The sequence below is a fragment of the Trichoplax adhaerens genome, genomic scaffold (genome assembly GCF_000150275.1).
Source record: "Trichoplax adhaerens TRIADscaffold_1 genomic scaffold, whole genome shotgun sequence".
Taxonomy (NCBI): domain Eukaryota; kingdom Metazoa; phylum Placozoa; class Uniplacotomia; order Trichoplacea; family Trichoplacidae; genus Trichoplax; species Trichoplax adhaerens.
Genome location: NW_002060943.1, coordinates 2,933,137 through 2,956,040, shown reverse-complemented (window position 1 = coordinate 2,956,040; position 22,904 = coordinate 2,933,137). Strand labels below are relative to the sequence as shown.

General features: G+C 33.0%; 5 protein-coding genes across 5 annotated transcripts; 3 read left to right on the top strand and 2 right to left on the bottom strand.

The window, feature by feature from the left end:
• TRIADDRAFT_49602 (uncharacterized protein) lies at positions 1–2,171 on the top strand (the record flags this gene model as incomplete). The annotated part of the gene is made up of 8 exons (XM_002108519.1): positions 1–45; positions 337–445; positions 551–638; positions 863–942; positions 1,097–1,337; positions 1,574–1,667; positions 1,881–2,006; positions 2,139–2,171. 8 exons carry the CDS (start codon positions 1–3, stop codon positions 2,169–2,171), a joined length of 816 nt encoding a protein of 271 aa, XP_002108555.1.
• An 861-nt stretch (positions 2,172–3,032) lies between these two features.
• Positions 3,033–6,130, bottom strand: TRIADDRAFT_6927 (uncharacterized protein; the record flags this gene model as incomplete). Its single annotated transcript, XM_002107720.1, has 3 exons — positions 3,033–3,208; positions 3,385–3,494; positions 6,000–6,130. Coding segments are annotated over 3 exons (417 nt in total), but the record flags the coding sequence as incomplete, so codon positions are not given.
• Positions 6,131–8,245: 2,115 nt separating this feature from the next.
• Positions 8,246–10,311, top strand: TRIADDRAFT_49601 (uncharacterized protein; the record flags this gene model as incomplete). Its single annotated transcript, XM_002108518.1, has 7 exons — positions 8,246–8,385; positions 8,643–8,727; positions 9,227–9,276; positions 9,515–9,660; positions 9,790–9,886; positions 9,993–10,044; positions 10,201–10,311. 7 exons carry the CDS (start codon positions 8,246–8,248, stop codon positions 10,309–10,311), a joined length of 681 nt encoding a protein of 226 aa, XP_002108554.1.
• Positions 10,312–13,674: 3,363 nt separating this feature from the next.
• On the top strand, positions 13,675–15,495 carry TRIADDRAFT_51581 (uncharacterized protein; the record flags this gene model as incomplete). The annotated part of the gene is made up of 6 exons (XM_002108517.1): positions 13,675–13,954; positions 14,153–14,302; positions 14,428–14,472; positions 14,712–14,747; positions 14,983–15,048; positions 15,167–15,495. 6 exons carry the CDS (start codon positions 13,675–13,677, stop codon positions 15,493–15,495), a joined length of 906 nt encoding a protein of 301 aa, XP_002108553.1.
• Positions 15,496–18,183: 2,688 nt separating this feature from the next.
• On the bottom strand, positions 18,184–21,534 carry TRIADDRAFT_51580 (uncharacterized protein; the record flags this gene model as incomplete). Its single annotated transcript, XM_002107719.1, has 3 exons — positions 18,184–18,231; positions 19,471–19,661; positions 19,815–21,534. 3 exons carry the CDS (start codon positions 21,532–21,534, stop codon positions 18,184–18,186), a joined length of 1,959 nt encoding a protein of 652 aa, XP_002107755.1.
• Between the last annotated feature and the right edge of the window lie 1,370 nt (positions 21,535–22,904).

Below are 22,904 nucleotides of genomic sequence, written 5' to 3'. Positions count from 1 at the left end.
ATGCGCTATGCACAACTGGTTATGGGACCAGCGGGTAGCGGCAAGGTAAGATGAAGAGATGGTTAAAGTTGATTTTTACTTTGGTGTACAGTAAGTAGATGTGATACGTAGATACCAGCAGGTATTGTAATGATAGATTCCGGAAGCATATAAGCTCGTAATCGTATGCAGAGTTGACAACTTCTTTATATTTCAAGAACTAAACACCAACTATCTCATTCTAGAGTTATGTATACTATCTTAGGATACCAAATGACTAAATTACATTAGTGTTGCTCATTATTGTGTTGGTGTGTATTGGCTGTTACTAACGATGATATTACAACTTGCTTTCAGTCTACCTACTGTAGTAACATGGTCAAACATTGTGAGAATATCAAACGCTCAATTTATGTGGTCAATTTAGATCCTGCGGCTGAATATTTCGATTATCCAGTGATAGCAGGTAAGAAAAAGTAATTAAAGATTGACTTACTATACTGCATGCTACAAATGATTCGTCTACTCCTAATTTATTGTCATATTGCAATCGTAAAATTGTCCTACGCAGATATTCGTGAGCTAATACAAGTGGATGATGTTATGGATGATCCAGATCTCCGCTTAGGCCCCAATGGCGGACTAGTCTTTTGCATGGAGTAGGTTCACTGCAATAGTGATTCGATATTTAATAATTAAAGATAGTTATGATTTCAGACAGATTCTGCTACCTACTGTCCTGTATTTTATGGAGTCTCGTATAGTCATGCCTTATTAAATACGGTTGGATAACAAAAGAACTTGATAGCCAAATTATAACAGGCATATACAGTATATAGTATTCCAGCTCATGTAATGGATTATAAACATATTTCTGTCTTAGATATTTATTAAATAACTTAAATTGGCTAGAAGAAAAATTGGGCTACGTAGAAGACGATTATTTTCTATTTGATTGTCCAGGTTGGTCAATGATGCTTTGACGTACACTGTGTGATATTTAGAGGATATTTCTGCTTGCACGTATAGGCGCAAGAATAAATTAGTGCGTATTTTCTCTTTCTACGGCCATTTTCAATGGCTACCGATTGTCTATTTTATTAATAAATTGATGTAGGTCAAATTGAGCTCTATACACACTTCCCTATTATGAAAACTTTAATTGACCATTTACAAAAGTGGGACATTCGACCTTGTGCTGTTTACCTGGTTGACTCCCAATTCATGATAGATGCTCCAAAATTTATTTCCGGTACAATGTCAGCATTGTCTTGCATGGTCAATTTAGAACTTCCCCATGTTAACATTATGTCAAAAATGGATTTGATAGGTCCTGGTGATAAGGAAAATATTGAGAGGTATTGTATTTTCTGTAGCCGATATAATGCAATAATTTTAACCTTCATGAATGCAGTTATTAATAGCTTTAGCAAAGTAAAAAATATGTTGCATTGATTAGACAATTTAGATGTACGAAAGTTGAAGTACATTATTTGAGTAACTCTGATTAATTGATTGTGCATATACTTATACAAAGAATTGTGGCTGTATGCAGTAATGCACTAAATATAAACTTATTGCAATCTTTTGTTAGATATCTGAATGCTGATTGCGAGTCTTTGGCTGACGAACTGGATCAACTTCGAGGAAAGAAATTTCATAAATTGAATTCAATGATATCTCGAATGGTATAATATAATTATAGAACTGTTGTGGTGACATTTTTGCAAAATATGCACAACACCGTTTATTGTGCTCTAATTTAACAATTTCTATGTCAATTTTAATAATTATTACATACTGTACTGAGTAGATTATCCAAAAGTTGACCGAATTAGAATGACATTAATGTTCGTAACCTTTTCGACCCTATACTTCTAATATTTTTCTTATGCTTGTAGATAGAAGATTATAGCCTTGTTAAGTTTCTGGCTCTAAATTTTAATTCGGAAGATTCGGTTGAAGCCATCATGTATCAAATTGATACAGCAATTCAATACGATGAAGATAGAGAATTTACAAATCAGGTAGACAATTATACTTCGTCTTTTCATTCCATAATCACTTCTATGATATATTCAATTTTTTGACGAAACTGCTAATTGCTTATTTCATCTATTTAAAATGTTGGATATCTCATTGGTCACGGTGCAACAAAGGATGCCGATGATGAAGACGCGGATAATCAATGACCATTCTTGGTTGATATCGATGCTAACTTGAACTACCCAAGATCTATTTTAAAAATGTTAGATATTGTATGTACGTAGAATCAACTAGAACTGTTAGAATTGAGTTACTAGGGATTTAACGTTGCTAATTGTAATAATATTATGCATATGTGGATAAGTGAGAAACGTAAGCGAATACATGTGTACAAATTGTTACCTGTAATATGCATGCTATGTAATTAGCCATCAGTCACATGTAGATTCCTAGTACAACCGGCTGAATATTTTATTTACTATATGCATGTCTACTTAGCCATCAGATAACGACTACGAAAGCATTGTAGCAAGTCTTCATTTTCTTTTGTTTACGTAGGTGTTATAAAGTTGTGATCAATTTGACAAATCGTTTCTAAGCTGCTGACGTGGCATTAGCTCAGGGATGCGAGTTCTGTTATTCAGTAAATAAATTCAGTAGACTGTTGAATAATTTATAATATGTTCTACGCGGTGCATAATCTTGTTTACTGGGCACTTTATTATTTCTACGTATACGACAATACAGCATTATTACGTAAGTTGAGATTTAAACGCAAATAAAACGAAACAGTACTATTTTGGCTTAAAAATCTGAAAAGTAAGAATTTGTTTTAATAATAAATAATAATATATATTCGGACGCGCTAGAACTATAATAATGAGCATATATATTAATTTCTTCCTAATATTCATGATAATCTATCGTTGGTAATACAGTATATATCTCTTACCCAGTTCACATGTTAGTTACAATAAATATCTTAGGCATTTGTTGAATGTATCAGATTTAATTAGAGCGAAGGGTTACGCTTTCTTTTTTGCTAGCTCCAGACGTCTAGCAATGCTCATGCGTTTAAAATTTAAAAAGGATACTACCGCATTGACAATATATGTTGAAACACACACCAGACAAAAATCGTGTAGAACAAATGTTAAAACAAACGCTAGATAAAAGGATCCAATACACGATAGCAATGACATTGCTAGAACGATTCTTGTAATCTTTAAAGTATGATGAAAGGCTAACCGCCACCAGTACCAGTTTGTATACATATAGGGAATTAAATACAAAAAAAGAATGCATTGTTTAGTATTTAGTGAATTGTCAGCTACGTCCGAATATATGTAAGTTTATTTTGCAGTATAAATGAATGTTAATAAAGCTAACTTTTACGAAAAATGCTAATTCACTCCTTACCAAGACATATTTGTATGCAATAGAAAATTATTCCATAAATGCTATTAGGCTGATTTAAGGAGCTATGCTGACCAAAAATAGGAGCGATTAAACCGAATCCTTTGCCGTATCTTAGAAAATAAAGACAAGGGAATAAAATTAGCTTTATGGTTACAAAGTCAAAAGTATAAATACTGAGCACTCTTATTTTATACATCTTAATCTGCCACAGTATGTTATAGAAACCCATTATATTTTAAGGTGTTGAAATATTGCGCCTACTTCAGTGTCAGAAGTAATTATGTCAATCTGTTTTGCATAATTGTTGCTTTATTGCTTAAAATGCAAATTATTGTAATACAGGAATAGTGTCATAGTAGAAAGTCCAAAAATTAACGATTGTAAGAAGATTAAACAACTATTTGGCTATTGTTTAAGTTATCTGTGGCCTTTTATTGTGCTTGATGTTTATGATATATCGTCATGTAGAAATGCGTCCACGCGCCATCTCGAATACAGTTGTCTACAGAGGATATTGGAAACTAATTATTAATGCTGGATAACTAAATTGATCCGAGATTATGACAATATCCATTGACATTCCATATAATACAATGTTACTACTACTAGCTACCTACACAATATCCATAATTCTTAACCGAATTTGCTATCAATTTTTCAAAGGGCTATTATTAATAATTAAAGTAGAATTTAATGTGGCTATAAGACATTAAATACGGGGCATCTAGGTTAGCCATTAATTTCTTTCTATTCGAGTGAAACTGCAGATACACCTATAATGTGCAGTCAATTTTATGCTTATGGAATGCCAAACTTTTACCGTACGTTATTGAATTTAGCAAACATAGCAATATCGTCTCATTTATTCTTTGGACTCTAAAAAGTACGTACCAGTTTTATCCTGTACATATTGTATATTGTTTCGTTATGACCGTATATTAATATTACATGCAGGCTAATTTTGGATTGTGATTAATATCTATCAACAAAGGGATCGCATTTCCAAAATCAATATTGTTATCGGTGCTACTTTGCAAGATGACAAACACCGCCAAGATTTTTTTTTCGTGCTTAATTGTGACTATGCTAATTGCTAGACCTACTTTATAGGAACTTTGGTTATTTTGATGAGTAAATTCATGCTAGAAACATTTTGAACGGGAGAATTAATGTCTTTACAAACACAGATGGCACAGATGTAAAATAAATTGCGGTGAATTTACTAAGCAAAACCGATGACTCAATGGCAGAACAAAAGAAAGGTGATAGTTGATAGGAAAACATAGAAAAGATAGTAGCATCCCTGGCTAGACAAAAATATCATCAACCGTGAAATCATTGCTTATAAATCTTTTCGTTTGTTTTAGTGTGCAATGAATAGGTTATAATAATGTACGATGATTAAATATAACGAGAGAGATATTGGCTACTTTGAATGTGTTTAGATACATGTAATAAATTGACATCTATTGTTGTAATTACAGAGTTATTGGGATAATATCCTATTGTCGTAGATCGCTGTTGGCCAACTTACAGTTTTAATTATGTTATTCACTATTTTAGCTTTTTATTACTTATTATGAAGGGTTAATACCGATCATCAATGATATTAACCATTAAGCCATCTCTATTTACTACCGTGATGGAAAAATAGAGTGAAATGAATACCACCTTACAGAAGTTTATCAAGACTGCGTCTTCTTCATGGTATAGGATATTGAAAGATTCACCACCAATTGCAGTTTACTTATTGCCTTGTCCATAATGCCGTTGTACAATATATTTGTAATGACAGCGTGCAATATTGCTAAAGCAACCTAGCCGTATTTTACCGATTGATTGATTACTTACTGTACCCATTTACCGCCGAATGAATATTATGACTCTTAATGACAAGCAAGCGGTGAATCATTCAAAATTAGTAACACAAAATTTATTTTGACTTGTTGGATCGCTATCCAAGGTCGCTATCGGAAAGGAAAATTTCATAACTACCGTACTGTATCAGTGAAATTGCTGGCCAATATTAGATAGGTAGGGATGGAGTGCTGTACAGTAGTCCTAGAATGCTGTGATTATTTCGCTGACAGTTAGTCTACACTATCCATAGGTGTATTTTAGCGGTGATAGATTAATACAACCTACTTTACTACAATTGTTAGTGTAATATGGACCGGGTAGAATTTAATCGAAAGTAGGTATTGAAATTTTGGTAGAATATGGAATAGGAATACCATCAAAATGATATCCTTCATTGTGCACTGTCTAGTCCATAGTAAGACTGACATCCGTGAAGGGATCGATATCAAGTAAACAGCTGTTGCGGCAGCATTGGTAGAATGCAACCCTTTTTCCTAGTATTTATAGCTTGTTGTAGAAGGTGTAAAACCTAGTCGGATGTCGATTTTAATTGAATCTTGATCGGATACTATCAAGAGGATGCAGTTGACTCGTCATTGTCGAATGGACCATGAATGCTAGTCCCATCGGACATGTATCAATGTAGCATCCAATCTTGGCCATGACGAATACCGACATTTATGAAATGCCAAGTAAATTCATGCTACAATAATATTGGTGAAGTATTATGTCGATTTTGAATAGTGGGTACTTACTTAGAGGTGAAAACTTTGGAACAACTGATGGATGCACCAAAATCACAAAACGCCTTGTAGTTTTTGTTACTTTCCTTTGTTGTCTCAACATGCAAGGCATAAACGGATAACGCCAATCCAACCAAGGACATCACAGCAACACCAGCTGAAATCCTTCCACCTCGTTGAGGGCTAATTGCCATCGCGATCTCCAATAAATGTAAAGAATAGTTGAGGAAATTCTCTCTTCAACGGCTAACCAGAAATTGTCGACAATATCCACAGCTTGCAATTCAATCTTCAGCGTCTGACGGCTTGCAATTCAATCTTCAGCGTATGACGTTCTGCAATCAATATTGGCAGTTCAGTCCAGTATGAATGAATCCTTGGCATTGACTAGATGCCTATACAGTACAGTACAGTGCAGTACAGTAAGTAGTCTACAGTACTATAAACTGTGGTTGAGTCGTCCTATACCGTATGACACATGATACCCGGTACAATACAAGAGTATGCATACAGCCAGTATAGTACGGTACAGTACTGGAAGTCAGTACAGTGTACTGTAGTTTACAGTACTGTACAGTACAGTACACTGTACAGTACTTTAACTGGGTACTCTACTGTACAGTTTTATGGGTTTTACAGTATTTGTAAATCATAAAAATATTCACTGATTTATCTACAGTAGAAGGAAATTCTACACACTGTACTGTACTGTACAGTACCTCAATGGTCTGCACTCACTACTGTACGTAGTACTACGTCCGTATGTCCGTCGTACACTTTAAGGTACCCTAAAATCACGAGAGTGAATCAAAATGTAATAAAAATGATACGAATATAAAGCTGAATAACTTGGCTTTTTAATTGAACTCACATCGTACTGTACAGTACAGTAGAACGGTAGTAGTGTACAGTATGACAGTACAGTAGATCATTGCTTTCTTTCTTTCTTTTACCGTCCTTGTACTGTACTGTACACTGTACAGTATAGTATTGTAGACTGTACTCGTACAGTACAGCATACTGTACAGTACAGTACTACTGTACTGTGTACTGTAGCCGTGGGTCCGGGGACCAGATCAGACTGTATTGTACAACTGTACAGTACCTGTGCTGCCTCCAAGGACTGGAGCCGACGGATTCTACAGTACCAGGGACTACTAAAAGAAAGAGACAAGACAGCAAACAGTTGTTTGCTATACTGTACTGTATTCAGAATGTGCAGGCTGATTATCAATTCGCTGCTGCTAGTAACCTGCAAGTTGATTTTGTGGTATACAGTACTGTTGTACTGTACAATGGACATATACTATACAGTATATTGACATTGAAACACAGAGATCTGCTAAAGAAGCTGTACTATATCATGTCCCATACCACACTTGAAAAATTACTTTCAATACAGTCATTCAAATCATGCAAGCGCTAAAAAAAAACATCGCTCTCTTTTACTTGCAGACTTGCACAGCAAGTAAAAGAAAAGAAGGATCAATTGGATTAGACGTCGGTCTGGTAGAGTAGAGTAAAACTGAGTAGGTCCGCCGAATCGAAGTGATCCATACGGTTTCCTCGGTAGCGTAGAATGACCGAAAAAATGCTAAGCCTTCATATTCTTTTGCAATTTGCACTAAGGTACAATATACAGTAATGTCCCGGTCTCTTTCTTTTTACCAGTCCGTGATTCTTCTTTCTACGCATGTGCGAACATGCAGCATGAGTCTGCATGACTTTGCAAAGTCCAAAACTTCGCGAGCATCATGTTCTTTGTACTGTACATTGTACAATACGGTACAATCTACTGTACTCTACAGTCCTGAGTCCTCCATGCGCATGCTGATGATGCCTCATCTTACCACATTGCCGACCGGCTCATTTGAATGATATTTTCCCAAGCTTCCACATCCAACCCTATCCTTCCCGTTCCTATTTGCAGCTATATTATAATCCACAATAGTGATAAGGTGAGAACGAGGCATCGTTGGCCTACATGGAAGTTGTAAATCATCATCGTCTATCGTCAACGAGTTCATTTTGTATCCATTTTGTATCCATTTTGTATTATTCAGCTACTGTACTAGACTTTACCTTATGAATTCTGCTAACCAATCCTACTTGTACTCCAGTATAGCATAGTTATTCTAATTATTTCATCAACGCCTCCTCGGTTCAAGAATAGAATAGAATAGATTACGCAAGTAGATTCAATATTTTTATAATCTTAGTGTTCTGTTTGCATCATAGAATTCATCCTCGATATCATCATGAGTTCCAAAGAAGAAGTGGTTCAAGTTTGGAAAGCAGCTGATGCTGTCTGCTTTGATGTGGATAGTACCGTATGTATTGATGAAGGATTGGACAAGTTAGCCGATTATTGTGGTGTTGGTGAGCAAGTGAAAGACTTGTAAGCCTTCTTTCTATACTGCACTTCCATAGTCTTGTCTTAGCATTCCATTCATACTTTCTACACGATCATCAGTCTTATTCAATGGATATTAATCAACAAGACTAATCGATTGCTCGCGTTATATTACACTGTAAACAGCCAATACCTTCTAGTTGACTTTAGCCCAATCGATTCAATTTGAATATTGATTAAAATAGCGTTTAACTACAGGCGTGCATAATCAACCTTTCAGTATTATTCCCATTTCATTGCAGAACGAACAAAGCCATGGGTGGCACTACCACTTTTCGAGAAGCGTTGAAGCAGAGGCTCGATATCTTTAAACCCAACCAACAAACTGTAAGTAAATACGAATAATCACTATCCTATTAATTGATCTCCATCCTATTTGACAATGACTGGTATTAGTGGATTTTGAATACTAAACTCATAGCGTGCAGTACACTCGTATATTGTAAGCGTTACCACGCAATTCCACCGATGTTCATTTTACTCACTGTAACTACGATATCAAATAAAGTCGTCTATTTAGTATCCATTGCCATAGGAATAAATGCACTATGACAGACTAGCTCTATAGCCTTGATGATAAAGTTACAATCATAAGTTTTAGTTATATACGGTAGTAGATGAAATTTTCATGCAACCATTGCAAAGACACCATACTCTTGACAAATTGAACTCTTTATCATGAATTAGATTTACCCCCCCCCCCCACGCAATAAAAAAATTGATAAAGTAGAACTCAATTTGTGATTAACTCCCTAATCCACGCAATCAATGCACTGTCTTTATTAATCGTGCATATTATGTAATTAATCATTGGATCTTTCAACAGCTGCAAAAATTTGTAGAAGCGAATCCTCCGCAGTTAACCCCAGGTCTCAGGTTAGATGATAATTATCAACAATACTCATCTAAAAATCCGGTGTAGTACTGCATGAACTATCACAGCTCCACCCAGTATGTCAATAATTGAAAATGTTGAATTAATTATTTGCGCTTGACGTAAAAATGAATAATATAAAAGAAATGTTAATTATTATTTTCTATTAATACTGGCTGTACTTATGGCCAGTGCTTATCAACTGTTTACTCCAATTAATTATATTATTAACGTCAATAGTGACGTTGTTCGAACGCTACAAGAACGAGGGACTAAAGTCTACTTGGTATCTGGCGGTTTACGAGCTATTATCGAACCTGTTGCCACAGTTTTAAATATACCTTTCGAAAACATTTTCGCAAATCGATTGTTATTTTTCTACAACGGTAACCAAAAATTGCAATCCTTCATAGATTACGTAATGTACGAGTATTTATTAATCATCCTCTAGTTATGATTCTTTTAAGTGCTTGTGCTATGCATGGATCTAAACGATACACAACACAATTAATTAGGTGAATACGCAGGATTTGACGAATCTCAACCGACCTCTGAATCCGGTGGAAAACCGAGAGTTGTTGCACACCTAAAATCGTTATACAACTATAAAAAGTATGTACTTTAATAATACTTATGCATCTCGAACATTATCATTTCTCTTCTCCTCGTTAAAACAATAGTACCGATATTTATTAATTAAGTATCATTTTAAATGAAGCGTTGTTATGATTGGTGACGGTGCAACTGATATGGAAGCATGTCCACCTGCTGTAAGTATTGACTTTAAATGATAATCTTGACGTGTTGCAATCGGCATGTAAAAGTTCTATGATCTTTTACACTAGTTAGCCACTCGAGTATATAAGTGTTGGCATTTTTTACATGTGCTGTAAAGTTAATTATTTGCGACAAAATATTTAAATTAGGACGCATTTATTGGCTTTGGAGGAAATGTAGTAAGAGAAAAAGTCAAGAATGGAGCTAAATGGTTTGCTACTGATATGGCAGAACTTTACGAAGCTTTAAAATCGGCCTAACAATTGTAACTGAAATCATTATTGACCTTTTAGACGATTTAGTTTAAACTGACCATACTGACTAAGAATAAATCCTAAATGAGTATCTTTTATGCTATATCATATTTTATCAATTTGCTTACTGATTTTACAATTATATTATCATTATCAACACTTTAGTTCATAATCATCATTTATAATCTTTGATCATAGCGTGCTTGATTTTGTATTGAGTTATGGAAGCTATAACCCATTTTTCTGTCATACGGGTATGATTAATCTTCATTGATATAAAATATGTTTAACTTGGGTTAGTTTAATTAAAGATGACCTTTAAAGTTATGTGCAATTTTTATCTCGTAAAATACCGTGACATCCATTAATAATAAATCAAGTCCACTATATGCTACCGATTTGCTTTAAAACGAAAACTGTATCCAAGCTAATTGATGAATCATTATAAAGCCTGACATTATTCAATCTCTACAGGACTACTATGATTGGAAGGTAGTTGACAACAGAGGGAAACTGCTTGATAGACTAGCTAGTAATTCTTGTTAAGCAACATCAGCTTTATGCCAATTACCAATTTGCAGTTAGCTGGTATGATAATACCCCTTAACATGTATCTTTCAACGGGCTACCTTTCCAAGCTATACTCATTTAGTACTTACACATATATGTCACGGTACGAACTACCGTGAAGAAATAGATATCTAAATTTGGTTAATATAATATAGTGATATTATATTACAACTAGTCACTTACAATAGGAATTACTCTAATTATAAATGTGTTACAGTAAATTTATTGCTGTGCTGTAATGTGTACTGAAATGATTCTGTGAATGGACATATTGTAGTCCGACTGTGAAAAACTAGTTAGTAGATGTTCTCACCCAAGTATTTTTATAAGATGACTTGTGAATGTTAGCTGCTGTAGAAGGGTATATAAGCCCGTCAGATAGTTGAATAAAGCAGTTCTCAATTGTATAGCTGTTTTAACGTAGAATCAAAGGCGTCTAAATTCTTGTGAGTAGGGATACTGAATCCCGGAGACTATAGTAATTTCGAGATTTGTTTTACGTTACTCTTGTCACGAAGCTGGTTTATGACAATTGGTGGCAGCGGTGGGATCCGAAAGAGGAACCAAGTGTCGAGAAATGACGTGAGCCCGGATATTTGACTTAGACACATTGCTATTTACTTGAGGCACGTGCTGCATACTTCTTGATTTAGCATTTCACATTAGAATTTGATTACCTTATCTGACATATTGCCACCGATCTGTAATTCATTGCTAGAACTGAGTTCGTTCACAAATGTCTTTGTGGTAGATGTGTTTGATAAATTAAGCGAAATTTTAACGTGCTGGGTTTAAAAGCTGTTTAAAATTGAGAATGTTTGTGAAGTATGATAACAAAATATAAGCAGATCCATGTCCTACACATTCATGGAATACCAAACTGCCATCGATTTCGACTCTAGCTGTGACTAGTACAACATCATCATTAAGAAGATAATTAATATACGGAAGCGTAATCAATAAGCTGTTCATTACCATACTAAGCGCGTGCACGTTAATGATGGGAGTAAACTTTCTGTAAGATTGTAACTATAATTAAACTGCTACCTATATGAATAGAATGTAGCTTAAAATAACAGTACAACATATACTTATTAGCTTAATACAGTATTGATACCCAGGTGGTACAAAGTAAAAATGCAGGATGATATGGTGAGTCGCATTGTAATATTCACTGATCCCAGCGGGAAGTCGTTTACAAGATATAAAACAGAATCAATGAATCGGCTTGTCAAATGTATATATAATTAATTAATTGCCCAAATAAAAGAAATTGAAAATAATCTCCGTATACTGTAGGTGTTTCGTTCCTATCGACGCTTCATTTATTGAAGCAATCAGAGTCGGAAACAAGAATGATTAATGATGCTAATCGGAAGGGTAAGGTAATATAATTTGTACTAATCGCCAGCAAATTCTTAATCAAGTGCTTGATTGTTTAGCTATTAAATTCTGAGAAAGAGAAGTAGTAACAATGACTAGAGTTTACTGTTGTCATTATTACTACAAGATCTAATACAAGGGGAGGGGAAATCGTTAAATCAGATTCTGTATCTTATATTTACTGGCAAGCAATAATAATTCACCTATCCTAGATCAACATTCAACTTGATACCAAATACAGCATCTCTTAATTCCGTCCATTTCAAAGGCTGCAAAGATAATTATACGCAAATAGCATCTCCTCCTACAAGCTTAACTTTACTTTAAACGAAATAGAAGTTGTACTGGAAGAACTAATTTAGAAGTGATACCTAAATAGAACTTTGAGCACTTTGAGTTTTGCGCGGTAGTGTCATGAGTTTTGCACCGTAGCTATGGTACGAACTTTTCTCTACTGTGTACATTTCTCCTCTACAGAGGCGACATTATGATTTTTTTTATGTTAAAATATGGTGTGAGCCAGTTATCTTTATTTTTTTACCTAAATTGTAAAAATCTACAATTTAAGATGTCAGTATTTATCAGAACTGTTAAGATAGTAATCTATTTCATCCATTATTTTAAGATATAGGCATATGGCATCGTTGATTGCCATTGTTACGTGGATATATGCATCTCTTCGTCAAGTACGCTTAAGGATAAATTGTATATTACAGCATTTAAGTAATACAATATTACCAGTAATGCTCTAAATGGATTGATGGTGAATAAATCTGATCTAAATTTGGTGAGCTAGCGAACTTAGTAGACTGTAATGAATTTTGTTCTGTGTCCATTTGATACTGTGAATGGACAATTTGGTTTTTATAATGGGCATGGAAATATAGTTTATATCGCTTTAATAAGGGTGAAAACAATAAATTATTCAATCAATAGAATAATTACGCTGAAATTAGAGTAATCTATAGTCAAGAATTACCTTAATAAAGAAAAGTCATAAGTTAAATATAATCTATTATTTATAAGAACATGAGTCATCTTCATACCTAAAATATCAGAAAATGTGGCATTCAATTCTTTCATGAGCATGATAATTCATTTATAACGTTAGGGACTGTAGTATACTTTTAAGGACCTTAGAGGATTGATGATATCATGTAGGATTATATTAGTAGCGCTAAATAAGACAAGCATGACTATTGTGAAATAGTGTGATGGCATTGTTTAGGCCATTTTGACCGTCAGCATGATCATCTATACCGTTATTCCATAGAAAGGGGGCGTAAATAATCACTTCCTTCTATAGCATACGACTGATTTCCATCAATAGAACTGAATGAATATCAGAAGGTATATAATATGATTCATTGCCATACATCAGTTAATCTAAGGTTAGGATAAGTAAAGTAATCTAAAATGGAAAACTGCCCTACTTTCATCATTTTGTTAGTTATAGTACTATTTACTTCAGTGTTTGCCTCTCCTCCACGACCTGATATAAATAAATGCCAGTGCCATGAGCACGCAGTGAATTGCACGCCAAATATTACAGATCTCTATCCATCATCTGCTTATGATAATATGAGTCAGCCAATTTGTGTGGATTGTCAAAATGGAACTACTGGTGACCAGTGTGAGCGATGCAAAAGTGGTTATTATCGTCATCCTTCGGAAAAGTTAGATTCCCCTTGTAACAGTACGTAATTAAGATTGATCCTCATTTAAAAACTATTTATCAGATTAGTAAAATTTTTTTTAATAAATATATCTATTATAAAACTTTCACTCTAAATATCTACATACGCATATTTCGTGATAATATACGCATAGTTTATTAATGAAGAACCTTTAATTATGATTTTCTATTATTGACGACTAAAAAAAATATGAGTAGAATGCCAATGCAATCCTCATGGCTCTTTGAATAGTAATTGTGATCAAACTACGGCCCAGTGCAAATGCAGAGAAGGTTCTGTTGGCTTAAAATGTGATGAATGTGATCATGGATATTTTAAAACATCAGCACCCGTTCAACCATGCATCAGTAAGCCTGCATAACTTTTGCTACTAAATTAAGTAACTGCCAATTTTATGATGCATAATTTGCAATTTAAAATATTTCTTGCTATCAATTTCCACTTTCAAATTTTGCATTAACTAATCTGCTAGAAATACGATTTTTGAAACCTGGAATCCCAATAAAAAATTTTACAGGTAACTTTAAAAAGGCCTGATAAATTTAAATTGATTAAACAAATTATAATGTACTCAATCTTCTTCAGGGAAAATTACTGATTTGCCACTGTATAATTTCTCATTTACCAATATGCTATCGAAAATTTCAGTATTTTACTAATATGCTATAATTGCAGTTCTAACTAAATTATCTTTCATTTTATAAGTATACTACTGATTTCTAAAACTGACTACAAATGCACGTATCTCTTCCATAGGAATACAAAGCAAAGAAGAGACGTACTATTTCAAAGGTAAGTCATGAAAGAACTTACAATTAATTGAAAATTATCTATCACCGATATGAATGAACTAAATCCCAGTAGTAGTCAATATGTATAGGCCCTGCAGATACTTTGATACAGTGTCTTATGAATCAATTTCTCACAACGTAGATTACATTCACAGTTCCACTGACAGTGACAAAGTAACGATAGGCCAGTAAAATCTACTAGTTACTTTTAGAAACATGCATTTTATCCTTTCTAGATTGTAAAGCATGCGATTATAGCCGACAGAGAATAAATAAACAAAGTTACTGCCGAGCAGATTCCGGTAAGACTATTTCAATAATTTAAAAGATTAAAAGTAAGCTTTGATACAAAAATATTCATATTGAGATAAGAATGAGATGATAGTACTAGTAACGCCAATGCTCTTATTTCATGATCAGTTATAAAAGGTAGAGTTCTATCGATAAAAGAGGATAAAGGATGGATAACCATTAGGATAAGTTCAGCTATTGTTTATAAACAGAATAGATTTAAGTCTATGTCAAAAGTCCATATACACAATTTCCAGTTACGAAAAGAAATGTTAAGATGCCAATGCTTTGGATTTCAAGTTGGTAGTAGTTACATGATGATGCTACAGAATGAAGTAACAGATGCAAGTAAAACGATTTTAATAGACGATAGTATATCCGTTAAACCCTGGAATTATGACATCGATATGGTAGTATTATTGCTATCAGTTGATGCTATAGTTAATGGATGTAATTAAATGTTATTAAAAATCATTCGATATGCTATCGTTATCTTAAAATGACTATAAATTCTAGTTACGTCTTAATATTTAAAATATAATCTACAATTTACAATCTGCATCCACATGTTTCCATTAGTAATCATATGCGGAACATATCTATTATCGTAATAAAGAAATAAAATTTTACAATAATCAATCACCTGATTATATTATTATTTATGTTTATGCATGAGAATAAATACTAAACTCGAATTCGAGATGTATAGCTAAAATGATTTTACTTCCTACTTCCATTCTTTGATCTAATAGACCCACTACAGTACTTTACCAAGCTGATGGAAATCTCCTGTTGCACGCCTTGCTTACAATTCGCGGTCATGCAATGCGCAGCTATTATCAATTTCTCAAAATTGGTCATTGATGACTTAGTTATACCATATACAAGATACAGCTAGCTTTTCATTACATATGAAAGGTGTCCTTAATCAATTCTAATTATTATCAATATAGAAAAATGTCATAAACATGAACACGTGTATACCATCAAAATTATACTATTAAAGTTGTTTAATTATTATGTCCACCGCCTAGAATATTTAAGTTATTTTAACAATTGTTACAATACCCCACTAACTAAGTGATTAATCACGTAAAGGTTCATAATATTAGCTACACCGTATCATACATATAATTTTTATCATTATTCCTCCCATACCTTAGTTTTGTTTACTGCTAATGAAGCAGATTTTCGTGAGTAACTAACCAACAAGCCGCATAAGTAGGATTTGCGCAAATGTAAAATCTATTTATAATGATTATCACGATCTAATTTTAGCTTTCGTTAACACATTCAATGTTATACAATGGCTGTGATAAATTTCATTAAACGGTAGCTGCTGTTGTTAACTTTGGCTTTAAAGGAGTAAAATTTAAGTAAAAGCAAATTAATTATTCAAGATGATAAAAATCAGACGATATTAGGGTGATACTTGAGTTGCAGTAAACTCCAACAGTAAAATCATTTCTGTACATCTGTGAATTATGATGGCTTCATGATCTAGCAATTAAGAGACAATTTATCTTATCGCAAAATATGATCAACCATTTCGAAAAGTTTCGGCTATCATCAAATTAATTACATCATTCTGCGTATCACTCTACCTCCATACGTAATCGTGATCAATTTCTAAAACGTCAGTACTACTTATTGGTATGAAATGTAATATTTATGCGGTAATTATTTTACTAGCAATTTATTTTTTCAGCGATTATTAATACTTGTTAAAATATCGATGACTCCTGAAATTAGCCTCGCATATCAGTTGCAGTACTTTACACCTAACCTATACTTATTTTTTATCGGCGCTAAAAGAAATTTATCGAAAATATTCTAAAATTGAAATCTATAACCTGTAGTTGCGTACTTATTGGGCTACTGCAATGCCATCTACTCTTAGTTAGCAATATCATTCATAACGGAATTCTTAAATTTCAAAAATTTCAAGATTGTGTCAAGCAGTGCAAAACCTGTAGTAAAGTTATGATACCTGATAACCTTCATGTTATATATATCCTAAACTGCATTTAGTCTTCCGAGAAGCCCAGCCTACAACATCCGGATTGAATGTTTATATATTATGGAACAGTTATAAAGTTTAATAAATTCTATGGGTTTACGTATTCATTCTTCTTTTTTGTAAATTAATGATAAAAATTATTTTTTTACAGCAAATAATGTCAAGAAAAATTAAAAAATTTAAAATTAATGAATAATAGCTATTAATTACTGTACTGCCGGTACTATAATTACCTACAGCCAGTCATTAATATATGCCTTTACTAGGTGTTCGGCTACTTCCTGGAAAAAAATGCACAACATTAAAATAAGTTTGGCGGCTAAATATATCGATTATTCAAGGTATTGCAAGTTTGGTACGATGAAAGCGACAGATATTTCATTTACTAATTACGTGATAAACAAGTATATGCATTGCCATATATTAAAATAAATTTGACCCCTGAATATATCGATTAGTCCGTATATTTATACGATATAATGAAAGCGATAGATATTTCATTTGCAGAATTACATGATAAAAAAGTATACGTATCATAATATATTAATATAAATTTAACCGCTAAATATATCAATTAGTCGCAATGATGTAATGTTGATGAGATGAAAGCGATAGATATTTCACGACAAGCTACATATTAAAAAGATATGTGTCTGGTGACAATCAATCACGTAAACCAGTAATAATGCTTTGAGCCGAGGCAATGTCAAATTTAGGGTAATACTTTCAAGGAATTAAATTGAAAAAGTGTTATACATAGTCGATTATTCAGAGCCATATTTTCAGGAATGAAAGCAAAAAATGTGGTACATATAGTCGATTATTTAGGGTAGTAATTTCCAAGGAATTAAAGCAAAAAGAGTGGTATACCAAGTAGGCATTAATTATAGACAGGAATAGCTATAATAGTACATGTGGTGTCATTTCGAACGGTTGATAGACTATAAAGTCAGTTATAAAATCATCTACCAATCGCTACTTTACAATTTTGGGTTACGATGATCTATGCGCACTCATTCATGTAATCGTATGTATCCTCGAAATTTATAATTAATCTAGGCCACCAAATGATCATGACAGACTTAGACGAACAATTTATTTAGCTATATGTGCATAACTTTATATATTAAAGTTCACGCTTCATAATCGATAAGTAGCTATTATAAAATCCGGTCTATAATAGTAGGAATTAAGCCAATAATTGTTAGTCGCTATTAATTTATATCGTAGGAATCTAACGAATACTTTTAATTTGTTTTTCCTAATATTGATTGAGAACATAATGATAACCGCACTTTATTTCAGGCTTGAAGTGTTAAATCAATTATAGAATTTCATAGAAATAATCCGGTCCATTAAAATTATATTCATATCACTAGAAACAAAAATCTGACGTTGAATCTCTACATTTGAGTTTAAATCATTACATAAATTATATTCTATAATTTTACCTTTTTTTATACCCTAAACAAACGTAGCCTACTGCGTTTTAAAATATGAATCCCAAATAAAACCATGGAATTCTATAGAGAATAATTACACGTATCAAGTCAAATAAACCTTCGACAGCTCATAGTTTGTATCACAGCAACTAAAAAGAAACTTTTACAATTTTCAAATCATTAAATTACACTATAGTTAGCAAATATCAAATATCAAATATTAGCAAAATTTAATGTTACAAGTGTACCAATCGCAAAAGTGACAAGAAAACAATTGAAATTGGTTTTAATTAACAGAATATGTAAGATGCTCACTGTAATAAATCATAACTAAGAAATCAGCAATTCGATCTATCCATTAAAATATTCTCATGATTTGAGTTGATTGAAATTTATTCTTTCAAATATAGATTGTCAAAAATGATTATCTCCTATGAAGAAATATTCAATATGAATTATTATCCCCATTTTAACGATACTATTAGGTATTTTCTAATCAAGTAGAGAGTTGCATTTGTATGACTTTTCATGAGCTAATCAAAGTAATGGCAGCTTGCATTTTCACATAGATGATAGGCTGTTGAACCTAGAAAAATGGCAGTCATAAGATCGTCAATTGCCAATTAAAGCAGGGGTAGAATTCGTATTTAATGTTTAATGTTTAACTTTGTAACATCTTATATAAACTTCATTTCAATCATAGAAATAAAATAAAACGCAATAAACTTACAACTAGAGTCAGGGAAGTTTAAATTATAATTCTAGCCTAGACTTTCATTACTGGAATCTTCTGAACTGTATTTTCGACCTGAAAAGCACCATAATTAAGGCAATAAATAGTCTTTGAAGTCAATTATCATTCAACTTTAACAACATATAATTAATCAATAAACAGAACACTTTACTTTCTACTATACCTAGAACTATCATGATATGATATTTTATTATTATACATATAAAAAATTACTAACTTGTCCATAAGCTTGCTCTTTCGAGACTGTTGTAAATTTAAGAGAAGGACATCCTTCTGTATCTTCCATTTCTACTGGCGATATCTTAAGCAATGTTGTATTATTATCACTTTCTCCCTTTTCTGCCAACTCTTTTTGATTACTCTCTGTATTCATTACTGCTAGTTGGTTACTCATAGTGTTAGTTTCACCTATAGGATTATTAGTAACATTTCAAATCATTTTTCATCCCACTGTCAATATCTATAAACGCAGTCTTAGATACTATCTTAATTTATTGATTAATATCATGCATAAATTAGCTATTTTTAAGGTATTTATTGGCGTCTCTATTTTACTATTACCTTGCAAATTATTCTCGCAATCTGAATCACGATCTTGCTCGATCACCATCCGGTGTAGGCAGTCATATGGTAGACTTCCTCTTTTATCGTGTGGCTCCACAACTGCATCCGGATCTTTGGTTTCCATATCAACATTACTTAAATCACTCTCATCATCATCCTTCAAATTTATATTACTTCCATTATGTTGATTTGATTTCTTATATGTTTCATTATTCATGGATTGTGTTTGTTCATTTATAAACATTTCAGAATCTTGCTGTCTTAATTTAAATAGTTCATTAATGACCATCTGTGGATTATTCACGCCAAGTGCTTGTAGTTTAGAATGGATATCGTCGCTCAAGTGAAATTTTTTTGGCATATTACGAAGATCTATGGTTTCATTAATATGGCATGAATTTACCGATGATGCTGCGTCCATATAGCCATCAGTGTTTAGCGATTGACATCTTCTTAAATTTTCACTTGAATTAGTTAACGACGGTGTATTGCTATTGGTTGCATCTTGAGACGAAGTCCGGGCAGCAAAATTTGAGCTACAACTACTATTCGAACATTTACGCAAGGATCTTTGTCTAAGAAATCGATCATAAACCAGAACGCAAATAATAATTACCATGGCTATGAAAATGATACCCACGAAAAAGAAAATTAATGACCAGCAATTTTCGCCTCTGTTATTTACGCTTGGAGTATTATTATCATCAGTTGAACAAGTGCGATTTAGATCATCTAGAGAGACAATTAATCGATTAGGATAAATAATACTGCTAGAGTGGCATTGAATTTTTCTGTAGTTTAAAATTTGGTACTGGTGATGAACACCAATTAGCCAATTTTGTAGTTGTAGTAATAAGTCACAGTAATTACATTGGGCTATGTGATGAATAGTAACATTCAAATCTGTATTTCTATTAAAGGGTTTGAATATTTTGGGATTGTAATGAAAAGCTTGGTTATTCTTGATCTTCTGATTTGCGAAATTGAGCCATTTTAAAGCCGGTAGTGATTCAAAGGTACCTTGACGGAAGGTTTGTAATTTATTAGAACTAATATCTAAACTAACTAGTTGATGTAGACCATCAAAGGCATAAATAGAAATCTCTTGAAAGGAGTTTTCCGCTAAGGATAACCTTCGCAATGCTGAAGGGAATAGACTACGAGAGCAGTTGTCGCTACCAATATCGAATATTGTGTTAAAATCTAAATTTAACTGCAGCAAACCGGGATAGGATCGTAAATCATGACATAAAATCCTTTTGATTTGATTATGGGACAAATTGAGAAATTTCAATCTTGGCAAGATTTGATATTGGCTACTGGGAATGCGCTGGAGTCGACAATTGGTGACGGTTAAAGCTGTTAGTGAAGGCAGTTGAGATAGCCATTTTATGTTAATTTCCTCAAATCGGACACGACTGATATCTAGCGTAGTTAGAAATGGTAAAATTGGCCAGTTTTGATCTCCAAGATGACCCAGTTGCCCGTCTTCCAATGTCAAATGGGTTATATTAACGTGCTGAGCTAGAGTGTCGGCAAGTTTATCAACATTTGTAAAATTGTGAAATGACAAGTAATGAGTGCTTTTCGATCCTCTTTTACCATTTCCTCGGATGGTGATGGCTTCGGAATTTTTATTGTTCGCTAAAGAATAAAGACCATATCCATGAGCAAAAAATAGAGCTACAACGATGGCTATACTATAACATGAACGCATCTTTAATATTTCGTGGATGGTGAAAACGAGATGAAAGTACTCTCAAATCGAACTTATGCTATGAGGACTTGTTCCTATGTGCAGGAATTAAATAAGCTTCAGCATAGACAAATACTAAATAAAAAAAGAATCCATACAAGACAGATAAGATCTATACTTAACAACCATTCTCAATTCCCAAAAATAACTTTCCATATTAGATCGGGTTGGCCTGCCTATTTTTAATTTTATGTCATATCCTGTGTATAGGTGTCCATACTATTCCTTTCGAGTAACGAATTTGGAGTGGCTTCAACATTTATACTGTAACAATATCGTCAGAATACGTTAAAATAATAGTGGAATAATATTTTAACCAACCTTTGACATAGAATAGAATCCTATTATGGATATGATAGAAGTTAATGGTTTTTATTTGGCCATTCTGCCAGTATTCCTATGGCGAATCGATCGAAACAGACCGGATGAAAATGATTGAAAATGGACTCTGGCTAAATAAAGGGTAAGAACTGATATAAAGTTCTCATAGTACCCAAGTTAAGCTACCCTACAATATTTATGTAATTACCTGATATTTATAACACCTAATTTTATCCAACCAATTCTTAGAGTGTGGAGAGGGCGTAAATTATGGAGGTTTCAAATTTTCGACACGATTCTTATGATATTTCCAAGGAATAGATCATACTTCGATTCAATTTTTAGCCGTCTTTCAGGCTTATATATGGCTCTAGCTATAATGAAAGTGAATAATCCTGATAGAATAAGGACTACTAGGACAATTTAGCAGCTTAATTTTTGTATATATGAAGTTTTTTTCCATTTAAAGAAATAATTTAAAGCAGCCTGATGATATGATAACCGGCAAAACCGGCGTAAATTGATCTATTGATCTGTCTTCTTGATTTAGACATAAACATAATATAATAAATCAATCATTTGATAAGTGAGTATTGCATTTAAAATTAAAATATTGAAATTCTACAATACTTGGTATCCTACATAATTTCATAATACTAGAAATGACAAAATCTACGTGTAACTAGTATCAAATAGTGATTAAAACAGATTTATTCATTCGCACTAGCTGAATTTGTTTCAAATTCAAATATTTCATTTGATTTGATAGCAAGCAAACTTCGTCTTACTCATTTTTCTGCTAGATGGGACCGACAAACGAAGATTTGGAACTGTCATAAAATATTGTACTAGAGAGTAGAGGATAAGCTATTGTTGATAGATGCATAAATGTGAAATGATAAAATTATTTCCTAAATTTTAAGCGTTAGGAAAAGAGGAAATGTGAAAATCTTCCTCCATCCAAATTGCCTCATGATGGAAGCGCCCACATTATGTTCACGGAAATTAAA